The sequence below is a fragment of the Orycteropus afer genome, unplaced genomic scaffold (assembly GCF_000298275.1).
Source record: "Orycteropus afer afer isolate SDZICR_OR568_19922 unplaced genomic scaffold, OryAfe1.0 scaffold00072, whole genome shotgun sequence".
In the NCBI taxonomy this organism is placed as follows: Eukaryota; Metazoa; Chordata; class Mammalia; order Tubulidentata; family Orycteropodidae; genus Orycteropus; species Orycteropus afer.
This window is the reverse complement of record NW_006921659.1, coordinates 990,218-1,013,201: the sequence shown is the minus strand read 5'-3', so window position 1 is coordinate 1,013,201 and position 22,984 is coordinate 990,218. Positions and strand designations below refer to the sequence as shown.

The window sequence follows — 22,984 nt, the reverse complement described above, 5'->3', positions numbered from 1 at the left end:
TCGAGTTGCAATATTGAGAGAGTCTATGGGCAAAATATTGAATGATGCAGGAAACATCAAGAGAAGATGGCAGGAATACACAGAATCACTGTACCACAAGGAATTACCTTTAGGACATAGTGCAAAGTCTAGCCTTTACACACTGGAGACTGGATCATATTACGTCTAAAAAGTAGATAAGCTGCTATAAAAAATTACATAAGAGAACTCAATGTTAGTGCTAGATGAGCGCTTAGAAAGAGCATTCTGTCAACCTTTTCATTTTATACTTAACAAAATTGAGGCCAAGGGACTTCCCAATGTTATGAAGTCTATGCTAGAATCTTGATGTCCTTATTATCAGCTCGATTCACTTTTTACTAAATCATTCTCTCACTTATTTGGTTAATTTTTAAAATGTTTCAATGACTTTACATGTTGTTCCTCTCAAGTTAAAAATGGAACTTTAAATATGATGTCAGAAGATACAGTTATTCCTGTTAAGAAATATACTTGTTTTTTAAAAAATGTGCTATGCTCATTTTTCTTCAGCTGTCACTTTCTGGCCTACTTCAAGAGATTTCTGTTCTTCTTTCTGCCAGAGTTTCCACATTTGGAAAGTCATCTCTGCATGTTATATATGTACTAGGCTCTACCACTTACTAGCAGTATAACACGGAGTCAATTACTTACCCTCCTGTGTCAGTCTGCCAATCTGTAAGAGTCCCTAGGACAGTCTCACTCATGTTAACTAGTAATATTCTATCTAGACTCTTGTAGTTGTGAACCTTCCAAAGTTTACTAGCAATTCTCTAGGACAACCAGAGAACAATTGAACTCTTTTTCTAATACTATTACAGGGGGAAAAAAAAAAAAAAAAAGAATGGATGGACAGTCTAGTGTTAGGTTTCAATACACATGATGCACTATTCAATGAACACAAAAAATAATATATTATAAAACAATTTAAGCCATCTTTAATAACTCAATTATAGACTTTTTAAGATTTTAAGAAGTTTATCAGTTTAGAACCCTCGTTCCACTTTTCACACCAGTTTCATGTTTCATACTACAGCTCAAGAGGTAACATTTCCCTGAAGAATCAGATTGTTCATGATTCTGGGTCTACTGAATGAGGTCATACCTTTACAAGTTGTTCCTGTTTACGTTCCAACTCTCGAATCTCTTGATTGAGGATGACTGCAACATGCTGAGGTTGGCTCCGACATTTACTACAGATGCCATGTTGGGTCAGGTCATCACACACAGGACAGTGGAGGGTAGTGAAATATTGTGAAATAGTGCCTTTCCGCCCTTCTGGTTCGCTTCGAGAGGAGCTGCTGGCTTTCTGGATCTACAGAAACATCAATTCAGAAGTAAGTGTGAGACAGCTTCACGGCAGACCTGCTATTCTCATGCTAATTACATGTTCACTGAGGCACTGTTTTATTCATTAATTCAACAAATACTGAGAACCTATTATGTGGCAGACATTGCTGTAGACAATGAACAAAAGAACAAAAGCCCTTGCTTTCACAGAGCTTAAATCTTTTTTTTTTCAAATACATTTTATTGAAATATAATCTATGTACAGTGATCATAGAGCTTAAATCTTGTTGTTGTTGTTATGTGCCCTTGAGTCGGACCCAACTCATAGCGACTCCTCCTTGGGTTTCTGAGGCAGTATCACTACGGAAGTAGATTGCTCCATCTTCCTTCCGAGGAGTGGCTGGTGGGTTTGAACCGCCAGCCTTCTGGTTAGCAGTCAAGTGCCTTTGGCACTATGCTACCAGAGCTCCTTTAAATCTTAGTATCATATATTTAATACATATAAAAAACTGACTGCCACCAGTCAGTTTTTTGGTTAGACATATAGATGTATGAGATCATGTAAGGACAGATCAAATTGAAGAAATTCAGGTTAAGAGGAGATACTGTTAAAGGCTACACAAATTTGGTTAGGGAAATAAGGCAAGGGGAAGGTTGAAAACAACAAAGGTAACAACTTATAGATTGCTTGTTGGGCAGTATGGGTCAAAATCCAAGCAAAAGTAAACCTGGAGCATTTTCAATTTAATCAGATATGTATCAGCTAAGAATTCTTCATTTGAAGATGATATTGGTTTCTAAAACCTGTCTCCTGGTACTCTTGTTACATTAAAGTAACATTTTATTATTATTATACTTCTGACATATTCTCCTGGTATCTTATAAACCACTTTGCATAAAAGTTTTTAGGTCAGTCTCCTATGAATGCCATTGGTTTAACATTCTTGCTGGTGAAGGAATAAAAACAGATGCCAGCCAGTACGAAGTCTCTGAAGCACAGCCTCAACCTCAGTTTCCCAGTTTATCCACTTCCTTTAGGTCATTCTAAGTATTTATTCAGAAAGTAGAAATGATTTAAGTATCAATGTTTATCAGTTTGTCAAAATACCCTTGCCTTTCATCATCTGACTAAGCAGATCTGAAGTGATTATAAGCAGTAGATAAAAACAGCTCTTAGAACAATGGACCTTAGATTATTACACAATCCCATATTGCCCCTTCAGGCTTCTAGTGAGGAAACGTAAGAGTTCAAGCAAGCTAACCCTTTGCTAAGATTTCACACTGAATGTTTGACTTTAATATACAATTTAAAAATTATTTTAGTCTGGTTTCTTTAGGACTATGTCTAGATGCTACATTTTGTACATTTTTTAAAACATCCATTTTGAAGGAATTTTTGCTCTCCATTTATTTTCTATTAGCTGGTTTCTTCCAAGCTGTTTTGTGGTTTAGTGTTACAAATAGCCGTAGCATTTATTTTAATAGTTCTATAATTTGGCCATCCTGACAGAAGCTGGGAAGGTGTTTATAGAAAACATCAAAGTTTCTCTTTTAGGAGACCAGAAGAGTGTGGTCTGTTGTCCAGTTTAGGATAACACAGCATCTGCTTTGCCTCTCATACGAGATAAATACAATCTTTAGTTTTATTGGGAATTTTAAATGAAGTCTTTCTGTAGGATAGCACAGGTACTATTTATCATTAGCTTACCCTTGGTAATTCATGATACCAGTTGAAGACATCAATACCAATGAGTGAGAAGATTCTTGCCAGGGGTGGGAGGATTTGCTTGGTGATATAGTAAGTGGCATTCAGTCTCAGAGTCGGGTCCTGCAAGACTTCTACTGGGCGCCTTACCAGCTGGATAAGTGGTACTCCTGGAGTGCCATAAATGATGACATATGGCACTCGCTCCCCTACTCGAGGCTCAGAGCGCCGGTCATAAGTAAGCATTTTCCTATTAAACCCAAAATAAAATACACATTCAAAGACTATCATGGAAGGCATCTTTTCAGCAAATTAAATAAAAATTAAATACTCAAAAGAATGAGAAGTCTACAAGGGGTACCTTCAAATTAGAGTAACAAATGCTTTGAGAACTTTATATAATTCACTTAGTTGGCACCAAGTGGATTTGCTGTAAGACTTTGGAACTTACTCTGCTAACTTGGAAAATAACGTATGAGCTGGCAGACAGCCACTAGCTTTACATGTTTTTTTCATCCCCTAAGTGTAAGAACTAGGAGCTGTGGTGGCATAGTGCCTAAGGCATTTGACTGCTAACCAGACGGCTGGTGGTTCAAACCCACCAGCCACTCCTTGGAAGGAAGGTTGGGCCATCGACTTCTGTAGTGATGCCGCCTCAGAAACCCAAGGAGGGGTTGCTATGAGTCAGATCTGACTCGACAGCAGTGCATTTGGTTTTTTTAGTTTTAAGTGTAAGAACTATCTATCATAAATCTAACAATTTAAGATAAATTTAAGATAGATGGTTAGATTATCTGATCCCCGAACAATAACACCTAAGTACTTTGGTAGACCAATATTAAGGACTATCGAGTGATTTTGATGTAGGAAAGCAAGTGAATCGAGCTGTGAATCAGATCACAGTTTCATGGAATAGTTTGCCAAGGGAAGCCAAGAGGAGTTCCTTTTACCTCTTCAGAGCTTACAAGTATAGGAGAGCATCCATTCCCCTTCAGTGAGGCTTCATGTAGGTAGGTGAGGAAACAATTGCACGTCTGTGCCTGTGGAGTAGGTGTCAAAGCTGAGACTGTGCAGAACCCTAGAGCTACACATGCTGGGTATTGAGGGTTGTGCTGCTGTGTACATCATTACCTTGTAAGTTCAAGGGCTGGCACACAAGCTCCAGGTTTATAAGAGAAACTTCCTCTGTATTCCTTGGCAAAGATAAAATCTTGTATGCTGGCCTTCCCTTCCAGAAGCTTCAGACATTGTTGCTGAACGTACTGTTTAATTAGACTTATATCTCTTGTTTCAAATAGCAGCTTTAGAGAACGCTCAAGTATCTTAAAAATAAGTAAATAAATAAAAGGAAATGCACATGAAGACAAAATGTCCCCTAGAATGTGTCATTATTGTTGTTAAACTTCAATTATGCCACTATCTAAATAATGTTACTTACAATGATTGGATAACAAAATTGCTAGAAATGGAAAAGTATTTTTGAGATTTCATATACCTTGCTGTTTCTAAAAACAGAGTATCACACAGTCTGAGGAAAATCATACTGGAACAGTATGCAGATGAACATTTACCACGTGACGAGCAACATGAAACCTTGAAGTTTTTCTTAAAGCACATCATGCAAAAAGAGCTAGATATGATTCTGTGCTTTGTTTTGTATTTACCCTGCTAAACAAAGAGCTGGATTCAGGTGGATAGAGAGAAGTTTAAATATCACTGAGTAGTAAAATCAGCCTTTTGCCTTTTTATAGTGTTCATCAATATATACTAGTGATGACAGCATTTTCCATGTTGAAAATATGTCTACTAGGAACTAACCAATATGCAGTGGACTTTTCTGGTGGATTGAATTTAAATTAGATCCAGGTGAAAGTTCCTTTTCTTATTCTGAATACTAGAAAATACATACTAGAAAATATACATACTTATATAAGCTTGTTAATTTTGCTTAGGTATAATCCTGATTGAAGAGAATGTACTACATGATATCTCTTCCTGAAATTAGTATTGAATAATACCTAAAATTCACATATACTAAAAACATTCCATCCATTATTTTTGGTTTGTCATGGAAGGAGTCAGAGAGTGAACAAAGAAAAATAAATCTAGATAGTATGGTTAAAATTACTATGGTTGAAAATTTGGATAAGTTATATAGTACCATTCTTTAGAAATGTCCCTAATTTGTATTTGATAACCCAAGTAAACTAACTTTCAGTTAACCTGGGGTGGATTATGTTAGTTAAGAAATTTCTCTGTTGCTAGTTTTTCCTCTTTGTCTTGGCTCCCAAGCTTCTGGGTTGTCATACAGTACCATATCATATTAACATTTCTGGTGACAGGTAGGACACTTATACCTAGTTCATGGATTGCTTTTTAGTAATTTTGATAAAAACTAAGGTATGGGAAGAAGTCAGAAATGAAGGATTAAAATCAAATAAATCGTGATCAGAAGTGAATTTCTCAGCAATCATTGGGCTACAGTAGTTCTACCCAGATGTGTGTTTAAGAATAGTGACATTTATTTCCTAAACATGAAGACAAATTAGATAAAACTTACCTTAGAAACAGCAGGACAGGAATCTCTTCTAACTGTTTCTATTCCTTTTGCATCAAATACTGGGTCCTTTTGATCTAGTGTTTCATACATGTAACCCACATACCTCTTTTTTGTTTGTAAGACACAGGGCAGATAGACCTGTGATGAAATTAACAAAATGCCTTCTCAATAACCATTTTCCCGCACCATAAATATTTTATTTTTCTCATTTCTTTAATCAAGTTTTAATGATAAAAAACAATACATGTGGCTTAGGGCTCAACAAACTCATACTATAACACCTGGAGATGAAATCACACAAAATGAGTTTCTTTACTGCCTTGCTTCTCACTCACTACTTTTCTTGCAATATCACTTGTTTCTGCCTCAACTGACACTGCTCTTTCAAAAGTCAACAATCACCTCTTCTTAACTAATTAAAAAAATCACCTTAAGTAAAACCTACTTATGGTATGAAATTAAAAAGTTTTAAGTGTTGTTTTGTGTCACTGCCATCAGTTCCAACTCTTAGCGACCTATGTACAACAGAATGAAAAAGTGCCTAGTCCGCACAGTCAATGCTATGTTTGAGCCCACTGTTGCTTCCACTGTGTCAACCCATCTCATTGAGGGTCCTCCTCTTTTCACTGACCCTCCACTTTACCAAGCACGATGTCCTTCTCCAGGGACTGGTCCCTCCTGATAACGTGTCCAGAGTACAGTAGACAAAGTCTCGCCCTTCTCACTCCAAAGGGGCATTCTGGCTGTCCTTCTTTCAAGACAGATTTGTTGGTTCTTCTGGAAGTCCACAGTACATTCAATATGGGTCATTCAGGATGTTTCCAATCTTTTGGAGTTTACAAATAGTGTTCTGGTGAACAACACTACATGAATAATTTGTAGGATAAATTTCTTGAAGTGGAATTCCTGAATTAATGAGCGTGTATGTGTGTGTGTTTCTCCTAATATTATTTTGGTTCTTTCTACTGCCCACAAGCTTTACCAATAATCACTTTAAATGTAAACTGTCTGAGCATCATGAATAAAAAGCAGAAATGATCAGATTACATAAAAAAGGTCTAACTGTAAGCTATCTATGAGAAATATACTTTAAATATAAAGACATAGAAAGGTTAAAAATAAAAACTTGACAAATATATACAAGCTAACAGTAATAAAAAAAAGTTGGGAGCACGTGTATTAATATTAAAAAGAACAGATTTCAAGACAAGCAATATTAACAGAGATAAAAGGGTCAATTCAACAAGAAGACACATAATCCTAAAAGCATATGCACCTAATAAGAAAGCTTGAAAATATATGAAACAAAAATAGACAGAACTAGGTATATCTAGGCAAAAAAGAATATACCCAGGACAATATATAAGTTTGGCAGATGATATTTCTACATATGTGTTTATATGCGCTACAAACCAAACTAAAACTAAACTCACTGCCGTTGAGTCAGAGCCGACTCATAGCAACCCCTCCTTGGGTTTCCAAGGTGATATCACTATGGAATGGAAGTAGATTGCCCAATCTTCCTTCCGAGGAGTGGCTGGTGGGTTTGAACCTCCAGCTTTCTGGTCAGCAGTCAAATGCTTTAGGCACTACATTACCAGAGCTCCTATATATGCTGTAAGAACGTCTATATATATAATAGAGCAAACAGGGCAAAACTATGAAAACTTCTTAGCCACAGCCAACTACCCTGAGGGAGTGAGTCACTGAGCCTGCAGGCTTGGACTATGGATATGGGGACATCAAGCTCAACTGGCATAACATAATAAACAAAAATATTGTTCTACCTCCTACTTTGGTGAGTAGCCACTGGGGTCTTTAAAAGCTTGTGAGTGGCCATCTAAGATTCAACAATTGGTCTCTTCTCATCCAGAGCAAAGAAGTATGAAGAAAATCAAATATGCATGGAAATAATTAGTCCACGGCACTAGCGGACCATGGGAACCTCAGCCTACATGACCCTGAAACCAGAAGAACTCATGGTGCCTGGCTACCACTGTCAACCACTTGGAAAGGGATCAAAATCAAAAATCCTGAATAGAGTGGGAGAAAATGTAGAACAAAACTCAAAATCATTTAAAAAAAAAAAAAAAAAAGACCAGGCTTACTGGTCTGATAGAGACTGGTGAAACCTCTGAGACTATGGTCCTTAGTTAGTTACCCTTCATGCCTGGAATTGAACTCACTTCCATGGCTTCCAACCAAACAACAGACAGGCATATAAGGTGAACATTTACACCAAGTAGGTACACTCCTTAGATCAACCATGTGAGATCAGGAAGGTAGCATTTGCACAGGCAATAGCTCAGAGGGCAGGAATAAAAATAAAAATAAAAAAAAGAACTAGAAAGAATAAAATAGGCAAATCCACAACTATAGTTGAAGATCTCAGGACCTCTCTTAATAAATGACAAAACATCAGAAAAAAATATGGAAGGCTTCAAAACAATCAGTAAACTTAAGTAACATTTATAGAATATTCTACCCAACAACCAGGATACACATGGCTTTTCAAGTTCATGTGGAACATTCATCAAGATAGACCATATGCTGGACAAAAATACTTTGACCACAAGGAATTAAATTAGAAATAATAACAAAACAACTTTCAGAATGTCCTCAAATATTTGGAACTTAACACACTTCTAAATAATACATGGGACATTATCATTCATTTAAATGGATGATAATGAAAACACAAGATATCAAAGTTTGTGACATGCAGCTAAAGCAGTGTTTAGAAAGCTTTAAATGCTTAATTTTTTTTTTTTAAATCAAGGAAGAGGAAAGAGAACAGCAACTAAGCCCAAAGTAAGCAGAAGAAAAGAAATGCTTATAGAGTGAAAAACCAATGAAATGGTCCTTTTAAAAGTTCAATAAATTGATAAACCTCTCCTCTAGCTAGACTAAGAAAAAACATAAGTTATCAATATTAGAGACATCACTAGAGATTTTACAGATATTAAAATTATAAAAAGGTAATACAAACAATTCATGGTAACAAATTTGACAACTCAGAAGAAATGGATAAATTCCTCAACAGCTATAAGCTACAAAAACTGATACAAGAAGAAATAGAAAGTCTGAATAATGCAACATCTATTAAAGATGCTGAATTTGTAATGAAAAACCTTTCCAAAAAGGTGAATTTTAACAAGCAAATACTGGTAAAGTTTAACAAACACTTTAGGATGAAATAATTTTACCAATCTGACACATTTCTTCCTTCAGAGAACAGAAAAGGGAACACTTCCAACTCATTTCATGAGGCCAGCCTTTTCTTGTCCCCAAACCACGAACAGACAATACAAGAGAATAAAACTGTAGACCAATATTTATCATTAACATAGGCACTAGAACCCCTTAACAAATATAAGTTTTTGTCTACAATTTTGTAGGTTTTGCTTTTATGTTTAGGTCTGTGATGTATTTTGGGTAAATTCTTGTATTATGGTGTTATTTCCTGAACAAGCTTGCTCTTCACTTTACCAGATGGGTTGAGGGGCCCCAACACTTCATATATACTTCTAGAACAGTACTCATCACTCTGTTCTTTAATTTCTCACCCTCTCCACTACACTGTCCACTCTTCAGGGCAGATGCCATATTTGAGCCGTTTTTGCTTTAATTTCTCACCCCCTCCACTACACTGTCCACTCTTCAGGGCAGATGCCATATTTGAGCCCTTTTTGAATCTTTTCTAGCTAACTCTTGGTTAGAGTAGGTACATGATAAATATATGGAAATAATCTTTGATTCTTTTATTCTTTCCACACCTGCCCTCCTTAAAAAAAAAAAAAAAAAAAACACTTCCCATTCTTGTCCATTCTTTTTTTTCTCAATGGTTCCTGTCTTGAGATTCTCATCTTCCCAATCCATTTTACATATCACTGAAAGGCTAATCCTCTCCAAACAATTCTGATATATCACTCTTTTGCTCCTTCTAAAGGAAAGTGAAAACACCTGAGAAGTCTTTGTGGCAGACTATTTTTCAAAAATGGCTGCAACATTATCTCATATTCCATATGGTCTTCTTATAATGTGACTGTAATATTCTTCCTATTAAGAGATGGGTCTATGTTTCAACTCCTTAAATGCAGATAGGCTTGTGAGGCTATGTGACTTTGAGGCTGGGTCATAAACAGCCAAAGGGCTTCTGCCTGTTTCTTTTGGGATGCCCACTCCTGGAACACAGCCATCATGCTGTGAGGAAGCCTAAGTAACCTCAAGGAAAGAATGGCTATTGGTAGTCCTGCTGAAAGCCTCAGGTGATGTCCTAACAAGCAGCCAGCATCACCCACCACATCAAAGTAAGCTTCAGACTCTTTCAGCCCAGCTGAGGATGCAAGGCATTGTGGAACAGAGACATGCCATCCCTGCTGTGCCCTTTCTGGAATTCTGACCTATAGAATCTGTGAGCATAATACAATGGTTTGTAAGCAAAATGAAAGTAACTTTGAGGTGGTCTGCTACACAGCAATAAACCAAAACCAAACAAGAAAAAGAACACCCTTCATTTCCTTATATATAGACATAAAAAATTTTTGAGACAATTACATGAAACTAAAAGAAGGGGAAACATTTAAAATTTAACACTTTTTAAGACCTATTATTGATTCTGAAAATGTATTCAACAAGTCAGAAATCCCTAAAAGTACCTGAATTTTATATATGTGATTGTTGGTACTGCATTTCTCTTACCTTTTCAAACTTCAATTTCACTGGTTTAGGATTGGTAGCAGTTACAGCTTCAGCAATTTCTTGACCAATCTTAAAAGACTGCTCTTTAGTGGCTCCTTTCAGTAGCACAAACATACTAAGGAGATTAAATATAGATAAGATAATGAGAAAGTAATTACAACAAATATTTCTTGGAGAGTAATACTCTAATACCAGCTAATACTCTAACACCAAAGGAAACCCTTTCCCCTCATTCTCCCTCAGTAAGTTGCCTCCTGTCTAAGTATTCAGACTTTCCTTGTCTAGTCATGTTAATCTAGCTCTAGATCTTCAGGATCTTTTACATCCAATATTTCTAATTTAGTTACACAGAAACCAACTCAGATATCACAGGTGCCAAGAAGGTCCTTGACATAAGGCTTTGTATGGCACACAGTTAAGTCAATCATAAAATATGAGAAAATGTGATTATATAGAAATGGAAAATTTACTTTTGATATGGGAGAGAATTTCCTTCTAGAATTGCTCAGTTTCAAAACACATGCAAATATTTTATAATATATGTTCACATATATATATGTTCATAGCTGTTGGTGTTGGTAGGCCGTCGAGTTGGTTTTGACTCACAGTAACCCTACGTACAACAGAATGAAACACAGCCTGGTCCTGCCCCATCCTCACAATCCTTGCTGTGCTTGAGTCCACTGTTGCAGCCACTGCGTTAATCCATCTCATTGAGGTCTTCCCCTTTTGCATAGATCCTCTACTTTACCAAATACAATGTCCTTTTCCAGGGATTGGTCCTTCCTGATAATGTGACCATAGTACAAGAGGTGTAGTCTGGCCATTCTCCTAATATATATAATATAATTAATTTTTATATAAATTATATAAATTAATTTATATATATATAAATATATATATAATATAATATAATTTCGGCTATACTTTTCCCTAGAAAAACAGATGTGTTCATTCTTCTGGTAGTCCATGGTATATATATTCAATATTCTTCACCAACACCACAATTCAAATGCATCAGATTTTCTGCAGTCTTCCTTATTCATTGTCCAGCTTCCACATGCATATGAGGCTACTGAAAAGAGAATGGTTTGGGTCAGGTGCACCTTAGGCTTCAAGGTGACATTTTTGTTCTTTAGTACCAATGCAGTAAGTCGTTTGATGTCGTGATCGCTGCTTCCAGGGACACTAATTGTGGATCCAAGTCAAATGAAATACTTGACAATTTCAGTATTTTCTCCATTTATCATGATGTTGCTTATGAACAACATTTATGTTGTTATAATCATAATCAGATTATGATTATAATCTTCAAGTTATGAAGATTTTTATTTCACGTTGAATTGTAATCCATACTGCGGACTGTAGTTTTTGATCTTCATCAGTAAGTGCTTCAAGTCATCTTCACTTTCAACAAGCCAGGTTGTATCATCTGCGTATCGCAGGTTTTTAAAGAGTCTTCCTTCAATCTTGATGCTGCAGTCTTCTTCATTTGGTCCAGTTTCTTGGATTATTTGCTCAGCAAACAGACTGAATAAGTATGGTGAAAAGATACAACTCTGACACACACCATTCCTGATTTTAAACCACACAGTCTTGTTCTGTTTGAATTGCTTCTTGGTCTATATATAGGTTCCTCATGAGCACAATTAAATGTTCTGGAATTCCCATTCTTTCCAGTGTTACCCATAATTTGTTATGATCCACACAGTCAAATGCCTTTGCAGTCAATAAAGCACAGGTAAACATCTTCCTGGTGTTCTGTGCTTTCAGTCAAAATCCAGCTGACAACAGCAATCTCTCTAGGTCCTCATCCTCTTCTGAATCCTGCTTGAATTTCTGGCAGTTCCCTATCTATGTCCTGCTGCAACTGTTTTTTTAAAATTATTTTCAGCAAAATTTTTCTTGTGTGATATATTAATGACATTGTTTGAAAATTTTCACATTCTGTTGGATAACTTTTCTTTGGAATGTGCACAAATCGGGATCTCTTCCAGTCAGTTGGCCAGGCAGCTATCGTCCAGTTTTTTTTTTTTTTCTTTTCTTTTTAAACTTTTTATTGTGATTTGGATGAATGTTTACAGAACAGATTAGTTTTCCATTCAATAGTTCATACACAGTTTCATGACACTGATTACAATTCCCACAATGTAACAACTCTTTTCTCACTTCCTCCCTGTGGTAACCCTTTCCCTGTGTCCTTCTTGCCTATGCATTCTTGTCTTCCTGGCTTTCTCTCTGCAAATGCTGCTCTTCTGATTTCCCACATAGTTGATTGTTCTAAAGATGCACCTCTCTGATGTAGTTGTTCTGCTCATGTTGTTGTTGTTGTCATGTGCCGTTGAGATGGACCTGACTCATAGCAACCCCTCCTTGGGTATCACTATGGAAGCAGATTGTCCAACCTTCCTTCTGAGGAGTGGCTGGTGGGTTTGAACTGCCAGCCTTCTGGTTACCAGTCAAGTGCCTTAGGTACTGCACTACCAGAACTCTAGGGCAGTGAGTTCTGCTCGTAGGCCTATGTATTGTTTGGCTGTGAGTTAAGCCACGGGTGTGACTCAAATTACTTGGCATAAACAAGTGAACGTTTCCAGTGTTGCATCTGTTTGTTGAGACATCTCAATGGGTACTCCCTCAATTCCTGGAGCCTTGGGTTTTTTTTTAAACCAATGCAGCTTGAACTTCTTCCTTCAATAACACTAGTTCTAGATCATATGCTACCTCCTGAAATGGTAACACTGCCCAATTCATTTTGGTACAGTGACTGTACCAAATTCCTTCCATCTTCTTTTGAGGCAGCCTGTACTGTTAAATATTTTCACCATGGAATCCACAGAATAGTATTGCAATTTGAGAGTTGAATTTTTTTCTTACTTCCTGAATGGATATATTCTTTTCTGATTGATTCCTTTCCAAAGAAGTACTGACGTATTTGCTTTCAGTCTCAGTAATTCTGTCTTCCATTGATGAGTTCTACTCCTTTACCCATTCAATGTGTTATCTATTTCTGAAAATTCAGTATTAATCGTCTGGGTTTCTATCAGGAGATTTGGGATCATTTTTAATTTTTCATTTATTTTGTCATTTTGTTCTTGTTTTGTCTTTCAAAATTGTTCTAGGGTTTTCTGTGTGTTTTCCTCAATTTTGTCAGTGTTTTCTTTGGTCTGTCTCTCAATCTGTTGAAGATACCTAAATATAATTCTTTTGAGTTCCTTATCAGGGAGTTCCAATGCTGCTTCTTCTTTAGGGATGTGTTTTGGGTCTGCATCCTGGTGCCTTGTTTCTCCTGGTTTATCTTGTTTCCTTGTGTGCACTGTGATGCTTTGTTGTCTCTGAGGCATTGTGACGTTTTTGTGTTTATAATTAATTGGTGATTGTATGTTAGAGTGACTTGCCCAACAATTTCACTTTCTTTGGATGTTATCTATGTAAGCAGAGTACTGTGCTCCTCTATTCACTAGTTGGTAGCACTTATACCTTCACCATCTGTCTCCTTTCTCGTTGTCAGCCTCCCATGTGTCCCTGCCAACCTTAGCAAACGGAGCCTATACTTAGGTCCCTGGAATCTGAATCTGAATCTTCTTCAGTTCTTTCAGCTTGAGAAATGTTGAGCATGTTCTCCTTTCTGATTTTCTAAGTCCAAGTCTTTGCATGTTTCATTATAATACTTTACAATTTTTCCTCTTGAGCCACACTTTTAAAACTTCTGTTTGGTTGTTTCACATCATTAATTCTTCCATTTGCTAATAATCCTACCATCTGGAAAAAGACACTATAAACATTTTGTGTATATTTGTAAATCTTTTCTTATTTGGGATCACATATTAAACTGTTCAGTAACTTTCCTTTTGCATGTAATGGTATAGTTGAAACATTTTCCCATGTCATTAGTTCTTCTACATTATTTTTTTAGTTCTGTAGTATTTCAATGAATAGATTTAATTTAACTGAACCTCTATTTTGAAAATTTAAGTGTTAAAAATTATTTTTTGCTAATATTTCATATATAATAGTTATTTAAGGAGCCCTGATGATTCAGTAAAGGAGCTCTGGTCGTGCAGTGGTTAAAGAATGTGGCTGTTAACCAAAAGTTTAGTAGTTTGAACCCACAGAAGAAAGATAAGGCAGTCTGCTTCTGTAAGATTTACAGCCTTGGAAATCCAAATGGGGGTCACTATGAGTTGGAACTGACTAGATGACAGTAAGTTTGTTTTTGGTTTGGTGGTGCAGTAGTTAAGTGGTTAAGTGCTCAGATGCTGACCAAAAGATCTGCGGTTTGAACTTACTAGCTGCTCTGTGAGTGAAAGATGTGGCTGTCTGCTTCTGTAAAGATTTATAGACTTATAAATCTTATGGGGCAGTTCTACTCTGTCCTTTACGGTTGCTATGAGTCAGAATCAACTTGACAGCAATGGGTTAATAGTTATTTGACACTTTTCTGATTGTATCCTTTGGATAGTTCCTAAAAGTGAAATTTCTGGGCAGAGAGTATGAACATATCTAAGGTTTTTAAAAAGATACTGTTAAAGTGACTTCCAGAATTATATTCCTGATATGTAATCCCACCAGCAATATGCAGGACAAGAGGAAAGGATCTCTAGTATAGATAAAAAATACCAAGAGAAAAGGGATATTTTCTCAAAAATAACTGGCAAAACTAAAGTATTGGGCATCTTTAATATAATCCAGTTAACTTTACAATAGCATTTTACCTCTCAGTATATAGCTCAATCCGAACATCGACAGAAAGAACAGCTAATAAATATATTGTTCAAGTAAGAGAGATGATAAAGTTTATCTTCACTCATAATTTCAGTAGAAGACATTAAGTTGTAGAAATGAATAATATCTTGAAACATGATTTTCAGATACATGTTCTAGTCTTGGAAACAAACCAATCTCCTATTTCTAAAATGGTCATTAACCATCTATCAGATTTCCTTCATTCTGATGATAAGGCAATTTGAGTCTCAGAGAAACCAAGTGACTTTAAGGGGCGCACAATCAGGAGTACAGCTAGAAAAAGAACTCAGATCCTTTCATTCTTAGTTGACAAATCTCTTTACACCACTAGTAGTTGTACCTACTAGCCCGAGAGCAGTGTTTTGCAACATTTTTTCATAACTGTTCTCCTGAGGAGAAACATTTACATTTAACAAGAAATTACTAAGGAATAAAACACTGTTGGGTAAGTGAGGTTGGGCTGTGCAAGGCCATAAACTATCACTATCTCACCAGATTTCACCCTACCCCTAGCTAATTTAGTCACCTTGGGTAATACAGTTCTCATTGAGAATTCATGCCCAAGAGTGAACTGCCCTCACAGAGTAGGCTATAATAAATCTTTTGTTTACTGTGTCAGGCAGTGAATAGTGATCAAAGGTTCTAATGACACTGAAAATAAATTTCTCTGATTGGAATAATAAAATATCTGTGAAGTCTGATGCAGTGAGAAAATACCAATTTTAGTAAATAAGAAAACCCTGAGTTATCAGTATCTCATTCAGTCGCTGCCTAGTTGGGTGATCTTAGACAAGTTTCTTAACCGAGGGTAATTTGTTCTTAAAGCAGTGCCCAAGGCACAACATTCTAAGATCTCCTAGGGTTCTTCCCCAAATTGTGGAAACTCTTGGACTAAGTAATATCCAAGTCTTCTTATAGCTCTAGTATTCTACAAGTTTATACTTTTTGTTTTTTGTATCTAGATACTTCAGGCAAAAAACAATCCAGGTGAATTCTTAAAGATTGGAGAACAAGCTAAATAATGCGGCTACAGGCAGAATCATGCTAACTTTGATTCTGTTTGTGTACTGTCAACAACTGACATGTACAGACCCTCAGTTAAAACCAGCAATTTAAATGTTTAACTTTCTCCTCCTCCCTAAATATTCTGCTAGGAGCTGCACACAAGGTACAAAACTACATTTTAATTAATTTTTATTTTGCTAGACTACCCATCAGAAGTAGTTTCAAAGAGCAGTGAAATAACCAAAAGCCAAACTGAAGGAGTGGCTTTTGATTGGGAATAGAAGAGAATATTGACAATCGGGCCCTGGATAATCTGAGACTACCTCTACTTGCTGACAAAAAAATAGGCTGCTGTAAGAGGCAAGGTCCTAGTCAGCATTAATATGATTATACTGATTGTACAAACAAAAAGAACTGGAGAAGATTAAATGCTGTTCAAAGATCACTTAGAAGCAATATTCAAGATTAGAAAAGCCTAATCTACTATTGCTCTATCTGACTATAAAGTGATTAGAGTTCTTAGCATGATCACACTAAGTCTCTAAGCTTTCAATATTAAAAAAACTTCAGACTCTAAGAAATCTGCATATCTATATTCTAGAAGAATTTTAGTAAGACACATAAATAAGGTATTACATAAATAACTGGGTCCTAAAAAATACCAAGCAAGTAAGCTGGGGTTGTTAATTCAGGATTCAAAGATACTCTCTCATCCTCTGCCGGTCTATGAATGAGGTCCATGGATTCCTCAGGAAGTCTGAGAACCCTGTGGAATCAAATGAAACTCTGTATTTTCCTATGTGCACTTTTATGAAAAGAAGGTCAGCTCTGACTGCAATCACAATAGAAGATCCTGGGCAGGATGAAAGAAAAATGTAGAAAAACAATTCAAATTCACGTATCACACTTATTGGTCAGACAGAGATTGGTGGGACCCCTGAGCCTATGGCTCTTAGGCGCCCCTCACACTCAGAACTGAACCCAGTCTGGGAGACTGCCTTACAGCTAAACAGTAAGGAGGCATATAACATGAACAATAACATCTATAAAGTGAACAATAACAACCATGAGGAATGTGCTCCTCAGAATATTCAACTAAATGAAACTAAAAGGGCAGCATTTGCTCAAAAGCAAATTTCAGAAGGTAGGAAGGGTTGTGAAAGCTGGGCAAATGGAAATGGAGAACCTGTGGTGGAAGTGGGGAGAGTGCTGACACACTGAGGGGACTGCAACCAAAGTCATGAAACATTCTAGGTATAAACTGTTGAATAAGAAACTAATTTGCAAACTTTCACCTAAACTAGAAAAAATGTTTGAAAAAAAGGAGGTCAACAGATTTGGAGCTGACTGAAAAGTTAACCACTCACAGCAACTGTCCTTCAAAAGCAGTTTAATTATTTTAAGGTAGACATTTAAGTTTAAAAAGCTATAGATATTTAAGAGGAATTATTCATATTAAAAGCAGTTCCTTTAAATAGCCCAAACTTGTTTGTATATAGTTTGTTTAAAGATAAATCACTTTCTACTTGGCTAAGAAATCCCTGGAGGGATGTACCAGGATTCTTCCTGGTCTGTGGTCAGGAGACTTACTTTTTCCTGTCTCATAAGACAGTGTACAGTGAAAGTCAGGCCCCATCTTGACTCTAATCATGAGACCACAGGGACTGGAAAGGACGTAGATAAAAGTTTAATTTTGGGAAGGATTACCCTTAAGCTATTTAAAAGCTGGAATGTAGGTATGAAGCAATGCAAAAGACAACTACAATGCAAAATCATTACCTGTCTGTATCACCATATACAACCCTAGCACCCCATTTTTTGGTATCATTCACCAGTTTAATAGCTCGTTCCAAGGTCTCTCTTGCTTTGTGAACAATACTATCACCAATCTGTTGGTATAAACACAAACACATAGGAAATAATTTAACACATGTCAATATAAGTCAACACATACTTTTTAACATATAATATTTAAATTTAATTATTAAATATTTCCAAAAATTAAACAATGAGAAAATAATGTAAATAGAAAACAAAATAAATCATCAAGTATCATCAGTCTATCTACAAGTACCTGAGAAGAAAATGAGATGGCTGAGTCTGGAAACCATGCAGTACAATGAATTCGGGAGCACTTGGGGTGGGGTGCGGGTAAAGAGTTGTAATTAAATTAAAATTGATTCTGCTACTTTGTGCTATTGTTCCTAATTTGAAAAAGCATTACTCTAGTACAGAATAAAAGACTGGGTTTAAAAAGGTGAAAATAAATAAATGTTTTCACAATTTAGGCAATGTTTAGGATTCTGAAAAATCATAGAAAAATATTTGAAACAAAAATTAATTCTCTGAAAAGAAATAAAAAACAGAAGAGACAAAGTTTAGCCAGTTGAAAAAAAACTGTCTCCCGTATTTATGTGTCTGTGTATGGGTTTGCCATAAATATAAACAGTAAGTAGAATAAAAAAGTGAACACATAATACATAACCATGAATTTATGAAACATAAGTCAGTGACAATGTCCAACGAAGACAGAGACATTATTGTTGTTGGGTGCAGTCCAGCTGATTCTGACTCACAGCAACCCTACAGAGATATCAGCTTGCAACTATTAGCTACATTTTCCTCCTTATAGGAATTCTTGCTTACAAAGTCCTTTCTCTTTGATAGCATAGACCTAGCACTTTTGGTCATCTGTTGTAACAACACACTACTCTTGATTGTGGCTCACTGAAGAAAAGCACATGGCCAAAGTCAGTAATGTTATTGTTAGATGCTGTCGAGTTGATTTTGACTCACAGCAACCCTATGAATAACAGAACGAAAAACTTCCTGGTCCTGTGTCATCTTCAGAATCACTGTTATGCTTGAGCCTATTGTTGGAGCCACTGTGTCAGGAGTACATGTGCCTTTATCAATGTGGCTGACAGTTTCCATTTTGACTCCAATGGTGCTAGCTTTTCATTTAATCTAGAGGCCCTTTCTGTGATGTTAACTGACTTTTTCCACTCATGATTTCACTTACAAGTTAAAACAACACTTGGGAAACACAAATCTGTAGTCATTAACTGTAGAATACCTGAAAAGTCCAGGGTCAAGGAGGGAGATGTGGGGTGGCAATCAGTCTTCACTGAGCTAAGTAAGAGCAAATTTCCTGGCAGAACTCCATTCCTAAACCTTCACTGACAAATAAATAACCGTGATTTGGAAACTCTTGAAGTTTTGAAAACATGTGCATATTTATATGTTGCTTTATTAACAAAGACAGTAATAAAACTTTTAAAATTGAGAGGCAGGGAAAAACAAGAGAAATGTGAAAATGACCTGAATGAAGACTTGATACCCCAAGTGTACATTAATAATAAAATCATTTCTACTTTTTCATAATACAGATCAGAGTTTTTCAAATGAGAGTAATATGAACTCCCAGTACTGACAAATATTTTTGTATTACCTAAAAATATACAAACATATAACTAGATATTAACTTCCTTATGCTTACAGCCTTTACAGTAAACAAAAAAAATTATCCAGTACAAACAAAATAATATGACAAAAAACTCCAAGTGAGTAATATTACTTTCACATGACAGATGTTATTTTGCCACTCTTAATGTGAACTGCCTTGCACAGGTTCTCTGCAGTTCACTTTGCCTACTATGAGCTAAGGGGACTTTTTTCTTTCACTGCTTTTCTCTTACTGAACTACTGTAAATATGGTATACTATGATGTCTCTCTCCTCCTTCATCTGGCATGAAAAGACCATTAACACAGTAAATCTACTCTGTTCTTTTCTCAATTATCAATAGATTATTACTCTGTCATACTATGTTGTATTCATGTCAATTAGTACCTTAATTTAGTAGAATAACCAGGGTCCATATAAATATTCTTGGGGATTTGTAAGTTTTTTCTGTGAGATTTATTTATTGTTGTTGTTGTTGTTATTTGCCATCGAGTAGGCCCCGACTCATAGCGACCCCTCCTTGGGTTTCCAAAGCAGTAGGTTGGGCAATCCTACTTCCATAGTGATACTGCCTCAGAAACCCAAGGAGGGGTCGCTATGAGTCGGGGATGACTCGATGGCAAATAACAGCAATAACAATAAATCAATCTCACAGAAAAAACTTACAAATCCCCAAGAATATTTATATGGACCCTGGTTTGTGAAAAGCAGGAAATGACCCTTTAGTCTAAAGTTTCGAAAAAAAAAAAAAAAAAAAGCCTTAATGAACAGGTATTCATTTACTGATGTTTTAGTTTCTTTCGAAAAAGCTATAGATTTGTATCACTTACCTCAATGCATGGCATTCTTCCAGAATAATTAGCAGATGTATAGCCAAACGTAACATTTGCTATAAGCTTAAGTCCTAGCTGACGTGCATCGAGCATTCGTGAAAGGGCTCGGTCTTGCTTATAAGCCTTCATTGATTGCTTCACCATAAGCCTTGTCTTTAGAATTTCTTCCAACATTCTTGGGAGCACACCCTTTCTTACTGAAGGCTGTTATAAAGGAAAAAGAGTATTTTAAATCCCTCAAACTTTACAGATATTTTTAGATAATCAAGAAGGAAGCACAATGCATAATAATGGCCAACTGACATGAACAGAAACATACTAACAATAGAGTGGCCATAGGACCAGTGGTCATCAATACAAATCATATTTTATTTCTTTCGAAGAGATTTTTTTTCTCCTAGAAGTTTCCTGTATGTTTATATATCTAATGTTGCACTACTATCTGAGTTCAGAGACATCCAGAGGAAGGAGAATGTCAACTAGTACATAAGAGACCATACAACATGTTTAGAGGGAAATTTTGTTCAAAACTTTGAACTAAACCCCCACTCTTTCAGAAAGACACATGGGATTTGTATCACTCATAACAAACCTCAGTTTTTAAAGATCTCATCCTAATGACCCCACACAGTAATCTGTATGGAACTCCATTTATCTACCTTGGAAGAATGATGAGCTGGGTTGACTCTGCTGACATTCAAACCTGTAGTTCCAGGGACTCTAGGTATTTCAAATCTGATGCTTAGACCACTAAGCCATCCCCTCCGGCCTATATTTATTAGCAATCTGGAAGAGGGGATTAATAGTAAGGTGATAAAATTTGTTGATGCCAAAAAAAATCATTGTATTAATCAAGACTAGGGAGAATTTATGAGAACTCCAGTAGGAATGAAAACCACAAAACATATTAACTTTGAAAATGATTCACAGACACGTGCAAGGTAATGCATGTTGGACTGAACAATGAAAACTTCAGATAAAGGATAAGCACACTGCTGAATACTAAAAAATCTTATTTTCATTAAGCTTTACACATTGGGTAAATGCAGGTAAGTTTGTTTTGTTTTTTACATTGTGATAAAAAGATATTTAATGAAACATTTGCCAATTCAACAATTTTTACATGAACACTTCAGTGACACTGATTATGTTTCATCCTATTATGTAACCATTACTACTACCTTTTTCCAAATGATTCTACCACCATTAACAGAGACTCAGTGCCTCCTAAGCAATGACTAACTCACAGATGTCAGTTTTTAAAATGCTATTAAAGGAAGATTAATAAGCTGCTAGATACATGATGATGAAATTGTATTTTAACCCTGAATTCATTCAATTTACCTTTTGAAGCAGCCACAATGTTTTAAGATGTAATATAAAAAGAAGAGAGGTCATATATGCAGAAAAATAGTGATGTGAAAACTGGTAATTACATGGGGAGACTTTTAATAAAAAAAAAATCTATATCCATGTCTCCAAGTAGATCTCATGTACATCAATCCTTGCAAATACTGCATCTTAAATATTTCCCAAACAGAATACTTCATGAACTCCCAGTAAAAAATTTTTTTTTCATATCTAATTCACTTATGAGGTTTACATTAGATTCTTTTGAAAGGAGGAGAAAAAAAGAGACCCAATTAGTTTGGGTATATTCTTTAAAATGTAATCAATAAATATATGAGAGTATCATTTTTTTCCAAGATAGCCTTAATTTAATTGAAAACAATTTGGAAGAAAATTAGTAGTAGTAATTTAGTTTACACATTAAAGTGATTTAAAACCTTTATAAGAAGCATCTTTGTGATCATCAAACAGCTATTTACATCTGCCAAAGTCTAACAGAGGGCAGGTCTACATGTACATTTCTTTCTTCCAGTGTTTCACTAACTAAAATTTAACAATTAAAAGATTTTAAGCCCAAATTCAAGCAAAATAGAACTTTTAAAAAGTGATTTCTTAGCTCTTAGAAGACTCCTTCTATTTTTGACTTTTTGAATATTCAAGCAAATTTGGTGTTTTGTTTTCTATTATACACCAACACATCTAAACCACCAAAAGTGGTTCCAAAAGTGAAGCCATAATTAATAATACCTTTCATTTACAAGTTGAGTATTACCTTAACAAAAGCTACTCCATTGGGGGATACTGTGACATCATGCCTAATTTGGTAAAGTAAATCTGGAGGTACTCTTAGAGAGGTACAGCCAAATTTGAACTCATCATACCTGTTAAGAAAGAAAACAAACAGTTTCTGAACTCATAGAATAGATGTTTAAGGCTATTTTTGAATCTTTCTAATTCTACTTGACACTAATTTTCAAATATCTAAACATAAATTTATTTACTCAGTAATATGTTTATTTGCCTAATTACCAAAAAGCAGTTCTTCAAGTATTGTGAAGAAACATTTCTTAAATAGCACTAGCTTAAAACTTGTGGGTAAAATCTATACTAAAATACCAAATTTCAACTCAACATGAGTTTACTTTACATTGAGTTCCTTAAAAATTTAAACCTGAAATGAAAGATGGGAGCTCTGGTGGCGTAGTACCTAAGGCATTTGACTGCTAACCAGAAGGCTGGTGGTTTAAACCCACCAGCCACCCCTCAGAAGGAAGGTTGCCAACCTACTTCCATAGTGATGTTGTTGTTATGTGCC

At 35.8% G+C, this 22,984-nt stretch overlaps 1 protein-coding gene across 1 annotated transcript in view; it reads right to left on the bottom strand.

The window, feature by feature from the left end:
• REV3L (REV3 like, DNA directed polymerase zeta catalytic subunit) overlaps window positions 1-22,984 on the bottom strand; it is a 250,501-nt gene that overhangs the window by 6,641 nt on the left and 220,876 nt on the right. The window contains exons 24-31 of the mRNA XM_007940793.1: window positions 22,442-22,550; window positions 20,317-20,523; window positions 17,802-17,911; window positions 10,275-10,389; window positions 5,574-5,711; window positions 4,145-4,335; window positions 3,017-3,263; window positions 1,124-1,333 (exon numbers count right to left, since the gene is read on the bottom strand). Coding sequence (XP_007938984.1) covers window positions 1,124-1,333; window positions 3,017-3,263; window positions 4,145-4,335; window positions 5,574-5,711; window positions 10,275-10,389; window positions 17,802-17,911; window positions 20,317-20,523; window positions 22,442-22,550 — 1,327 coding nt within the window. The remainder of the gene's footprint in view (window positions 1-1,123; window positions 1,334-3,016; window positions 3,264-4,144; window positions 4,336-5,573; window positions 5,712-10,274; window positions 10,390-17,801; window positions 17,912-20,316; window positions 20,524-22,441; window positions 22,551-22,984) is intronic.